The sequence below is a fragment of the Triticum dicoccoides genome, chromosome 2B, assembly GCF_002162155.2.
Source record: "Triticum dicoccoides isolate Atlit2015 ecotype Zavitan chromosome 2B, WEW_v2.0, whole genome shotgun sequence".
Classification (NCBI taxonomy): Eukaryota; Viridiplantae; Streptophyta; class Magnoliopsida; order Poales; family Poaceae; genus Triticum; species Triticum dicoccoides.
Window position 1 is genome coordinate 199,768,265 of NC_041383.1, and position 6,000 is coordinate 199,774,264.

At 43.5% G+C, this 6,000-nt stretch overlaps 1 protein-coding gene across 1 annotated transcript; it reads right to left on the minus strand.

The window, feature by feature from the left end:
* Window positions 1-3,468: 3,468 nt before the first annotated feature.
* On the minus strand, window positions 3,469-5,315 carry LOC119363048 (translation initiation factor IF-2-like). The gene has a single exon (XM_037628351.1). It carries the CDS (start codon window positions 5,087-5,089, stop codon window positions 4,163-4,165), a length of 927 nt encoding a protein of 308 aa, XP_037484248.1. The 5' UTR covers window positions 5,090-5,315; the 3' UTR covers window positions 3,469-4,162.
* Between the last annotated feature and the right edge of the window lie 685 nt (window positions 5,316-6,000).

Sequence of the window (6,000 nt, forward strand, 5' to 3'; positions counted from 1 at the left end):
AATTTTCAACAAAAACGGGTTGTTGCGGAGAACCTATTGAGTGGTACCCGGAGGGTGGTGATGAGAATGTACCGGGTAGGGGCGAGGAGCGCGTCGGTGCCGACGAGGGAGGGGACGGCGGCGGAGCAGGGTTGCCGCGGTCGGAGCCGAGGTCGTCGTGGGTTATCATCTTTTTCTGTGTGCGCATTTGGGGAACGGGAAGAGGGTTTTCCCTCGCTTCTGGAGTTTTTCCCTCCATTTTCTCGTCATGGGCCGCTCGCCAGGAGGTTCCGCGGTTGTACCTGGGCTGTGCTAAATCCTATTCGGCATCCTCTGCACCAGCTACAATACAATTTGCAAAGGGGCGCATACTCCCCCTCCCCACTGGGCCGGCCCATCTAGCTTTTTCTCTCTGTTTTTTCCAAATGCAAAAAATGAGTGCTTGTGCTGCGACTCGAACCGGGGACGTCTTGCTTAATTGTTAGCTGCAGTAATCACCCCGCCATCCCCAACTAGACATGCTAACTTTTATCTTTGCACGCCTTTTTTCTTTTTTTTTCTTTTGTCTTGGTTTTTCTTTTTTCTTTTTCTTCTTCCCGGGTTCGATGGACTTTTTTCAAATTCGTAAACTTTTTCCTTAAAAATGGATGAACTTTTATCAAATTTGATGAACTTTTTCTAAAATTCAATGAACTTTTTTCAAATCTGATGAACTTTTTTTCAAATCTGATAAACTTTTTTCAACATTGATGAACTTATTTCAAAATCAATGAACAATTTTTCAAATAAATGAAATTTTCTAACGCTCCTTATCAAAATCAATAAATGTTTCCAAAATTCGTTAACTTTTCTTCAAAATATGATGAACATTTTGGAAATTGATGAATTTTTTTATGAACTTTTCTCATGAATTTATGAGTCAACAACCTGAGCAGTGATCGATGCTGGTGGTCAAAGGTCAACCAGCATAGTTTTTATACTCCCTTCGTCCGGAAATACTTGTCATCAAAATGAATACAAGGATATGTATCTAGACGTATTTTAGTTCTAGATACATTCTTTTTTTATACATTCTGATGACAAGTATTTTCAGAACGGAGGGAGTACAAGTTAACCAGCGATCGTGTACTGTGAAAAAAAACCTAACGATCGTGGGGACGAGCGATCCAGGGAATCGAAAGAACGCTCGTGTATATGGGCCGGCCGACGAGGGGCGTGCTTGTGCACTGCGGGCGCAGAGGGGGCCGAAGAGGAGGTCTCCTGGGCTGTAGCCTGTAGGCTCTGCATTTCTATTTGCTGTTGGGCTCTCATCCCCTCTGAGAAAGAACTCTCCTAAAAAAAGCTCGCAATATTTTTCCGAAAACAAAAGCTCACATCTTCTCCAAAAAAACACTCGCAACAGTAGAAAATATTAGATGGAAACCATGTTACAGTGGAAACATGTACAAATTCAAGCTCAAAATCATTTGCGAGGTATGAACAATAAAAAATTCAGCAATGAACAGTGACAAAAGGTGCAACGTTTTTTTGACACGTCGTGCTCGGGAGGAGATGTGTTTGCTAGGTGATAGTATTTTGTATTCATGATAATGATACGAAAACATGGTGTTAAATAATATATTTTAGGATTAGGAAATCCACCATTTTTTTTGTTAAAATGACATCTTGGATATACGATTATATTACGGTGGCAAGGATCTCCCATTCAACTCCTTCCGTTTCAAATTAATTGAAGTTTCAGTTTTTTCGTAAGTGAAACTTGTTTAATTTTTACCAAATACAGTGAAAATTTTGATGGTCAAATCTATATTACCCCCGTGCCAAAACCTACTAGTTATCTTTAGTTCTCGATCGAAATAATCACTGAGATTATCACCACCAGTAGCAATGGTCGCAGGGTGCTCATAGCACATCGCAGAAACTAAGGTGTGCGCAGCAAAAAGAATTAAACATGCTCCAACCCTCACAAAAAAACATGGTCCAGCTGTCCAGCTCCATGTGCTTTCACTCAAAATCTTTCTGGGAAAGTGATTTTATTCATTTTTTTGTTCATTTAATGGACATGGTTGTTGGCATGTTCCAACTCAGAATGGTTGATTGATTTTGTATATTCATTATTCATCAGTCTAATCAAGCAACTTAGCTAGTTCGATGAGGTTAGGAATGAACACCAAAAGAAAAACGTTCTGAAGGAAAAACACATAAGAAAAACAACTGACTTCAGAATGGTCCAGAAAGAAGTTCAGAAAGATCTTGGAAAACGTAGACGTAAATAAGTTCAGAATATGTTTGTATACGTAAATAAGTTCAAAATATGTTTGTATACTTAAAGAAGTTCAGTAAGATCTTGGAAATTGTTTCATCATTCAACTTTCATCAGAAAAATGCAGCAGAACTGCAGAAAAAGGCATTTTTTCGTCACTGAACACACAACGGAAAAAACGCAGCAAGAAACTAGTACTTTCCACCCGAGAAAAAAAACATGATCCACAGGAGAAGCTTCCACATATATGTTCCCCGTGCATGCATGATGAAGAACAGTAGCAAAGAATTGACCAACAATGCAACATTACCTCTGTACTGACATACTTATCATTTAGTTTCAGTTTAATGATGAATATGCAGTACTCGTTCAGTTTCTCGTGGGAAAAAACATAACATCATTATAATTGTTTTGTAAAGACCAACTTAACATGGGTAAATGTGCTAACAGAGCAAACTGAAAGCAGCATGCTCTGTACCACATTTGCATATGGATTCAGAGAAATTGTTCACGATGCACAGATCTTGGCAGCATTCTTGCTTGAAGAGAAAAATATACTTAAAAAGGAAATTATGTCTTCTAGAATGATTTGGCATTCGAGCACGCAAAAGTTCCAACAAAATTATAATTTGCTGTCTCCCATGGGCGTAGTAACCATATTGTCTTAATATGCCTAAAATTCAGTTTTCATGCACTGCAAGAATATGAATCACCTGATAGGTGATAGCAAAGTTTTAAATATCATCAGGTTCTTCTGAGCATGTTGTCGCTCCTTTAAAAGTAACAAATTAGATCCAGTGATTCCAGGCAATGCCCAATGGTACAAGCACAATATTTGGTTGCTTGGGGAAGATGTTAGGATAGACAGTGGAATTTGTAATGTTCAAATGAACAGGAAAATTTCTCAAGGAGCCAGAGAAGGTAAGACCGCTGTTGCACGGAAACCTTTTTCACATTCTTGACATTTGTAATCCAAGTGAAAAGTTAACATGATCTGAGAAAAGCCCAACCTATTTGACAATCAGATTGCAGTATCTGTAACCATAAAGTCTGTCTTCAAACTCCCCCAAACATGTCCATGCGCTTCACAACTCAACAAAGGATTGTGAAATCATAGGTGCATCCATCGGATCGTACCTCGTGTACATACTTTTCTCACAAGAGCAGCGGAGTGTTTTAAGACGCATAGAAACATAAAAATAAATATAGTTACTCAAATGCTCTGCTCAAATTCAGGCCAACAATTTTTCATTCATATCTGATATTCATTACAATATGACTCGATAGTCGGTACATTGAGGACTTGATAGTCGGTACATCAAGGACTTGCTTAGCTCAAAGCTTCACTCACATATACACACAAGAGTTCACCAACCAATGCTACTCGTCGGAAACTGCAACTTTAACTCACCACGACGCGAGTGCCTAAGAATCCAATTCAGCCAAGATTAATTTTACAGGAGAGTCAGCATAGTCTCCAAACGCTAGGCAGCTCACAAGATTACGTGTGTATCGACAAGTTCAATTCTACTCCTTTTTCCTGCTACAAGCCGGGTAGCAAACAGGCGTTTTGCATTTTGCGGCGAGTGCGTTTTACGCTCTGTCTCATGCCGGAATTGCAGTACATGAGTTTCCAATTTTTTTGGGCTCATCTGCTTTACTTTGATTTATTGAAAATGCCCTTTATTTACTTAAACCCTTAACTTAGGACCAGGTGTGGATGTAGTGTAACTGTGCCGTACACATCTTAACAAGGTTTTTGCTGCCTAGCTACATGGAGACTCTGCTGACACCCTTGTAAAATTACTAATGACTGAAAGGAATTCAAAGAACACTAGAAATATTGGTGATTAAGTGCAGAACCTAAAGATGCAAAGATTAAATGAAACTCATGTGTGAATGGTTTAGGAAGGTAAAATACTAGTAAGGGCGTAGTACCACTGGACGCAGCCAAGGAATTGGTTGCTTCCTTGGTGCTGCAACAGCAATGACAGGCAATGGCGATTGGTTTTGCTTCGGAACCTTGCAGCTGAGCTCCCCCATCCCCCTTCTTGCGCGCAGAGTTGAAGCTGCTGGAGTCATCTTCTTCACAGTAGTGGCAGGGGCAGGCAGTGGTGTAGAGCCGACGAAAGAGCAAGCCTTGGAAGCGACCTGACGAGAGACCTTCTTCACGGGCGCAGCAGCAGTGGCAGGTAGGCAGACCGAAGAGCGAGGCTTGGAAGCCTTGGAAGCCGGGAGCTTGCGGTGGTGGCAAGCGGACTCCTCGTCTTCAGCCATCTGGCGTCCACGGGCACGGATGGCGCACCGGACACCAACGGGTTGAGCACCAGCAGCGGCCGGCAAGGTGGTGGCAAGCCCAGGGCGCGCGGCGACGGCAGAGGCATGGAAAGCGATGGGTGCCGTCGGTGCTGGGCTAGGTTCTCCGTGGTCGACACCCTTGAGGTGGTGAACGAGTTGGCACCAGGCACGGACGGGATCAGCACGGGTGGCAGTGGCTGGAGCAGCGACACCAGATGCGCCCGTGCCGGCGTGGCGACGGGGACGCCCTCCATGGTGGACGCCGTGGCGGCGGAGTTCTTGGACGGCTGCGGCGGCCTCCTTGGCGAGGCCATCTTCCTCGAGACGGCGCTGGAAGTCGGCGTCCCAGCGGGCGAGGGACTCCCGGGACTCACCGGTGGCCTTGGCCAGGCTGTGCTTGGTCCAGTACTGGAGAACCCTCTCGAGGGCGCGCGAGGGCACCCGCATCTCCAGCGGGAGGGCTTGGGCGGCGGCCGGGCGATAGTCCCATGCCGGAGCGACGAGCACCTTGCCGTCGGCGCTGCGGAGCTGGAGCACCTTGGCCGCCATCGATGGCGTGCCTAGGTCTGGAGATCGGGAAGGTGGGCGAGCAGATCGAACTGGAGCTGCTGCTCCCACCGGCGCCCCCCATTTATTCAGGGGAGAGCTCCTAATTCTTGCCGAACTCGGATTGGAACTGTCGCTGGCTGAATTGGAACTGGGATTGAACTCAAGCTCGACCGCGGCAATCTCACGCGCTGTTAATCCAGCTGTTTTAATTCCGGACGCGTCGTTCCTGTCACTGAAGAAAGAAGTAGAACGTCTTCAGTTTCTCAGTCCATAAATTGGACTTCTTCAGTTAAAAACCTGGACACCTCTGCATCCTATCGATGAATGAAGGATACTAAGACAGATAGAAAATTCATGGCTAATATGGATTTAGGGAGAATCGGTGGTACAAAAACCAATCTTAAATTCCACTCCCTCCGTTTTAAATTACTTCACTTGAATTTGTCTAAATACGGATGTATCTATACTTGTTTAGTGTCTGGATAAATATGGGTCAAGTAATTTGGAAACGGAGGGAGTAATTTGTAGCATTGTTTTTCAGCACAGCCCAAAATGATGTGTATCAATCTTATAAATTTGTGAAGCTACTAAATTTGGCATGTACTGAATTTTGTTGTTTATTTCTTAAATATGGTTCTTCTTCATACTCAAATTTTTTCTTCTACTGAATGTGCTTCTGAAAGAGGAGCCCAATGAAGCAACAGGAAGGAGAGGGAAGCCCAGGAGGAGAAATTCAAAAGAAAAAAATTGCTGAAAAAATTCAGAATTAGCTACAGGCTTCATACTTGTTACTTTCTAAACTACTCCCTCCGTCCCATAATGTAAGACATTTTAATGTAAGACATTTTTTGATACTGGTGTAGTATCAAAAAACGTCTTACATTATGGGACGAAGGGAGTAATATGCTTTT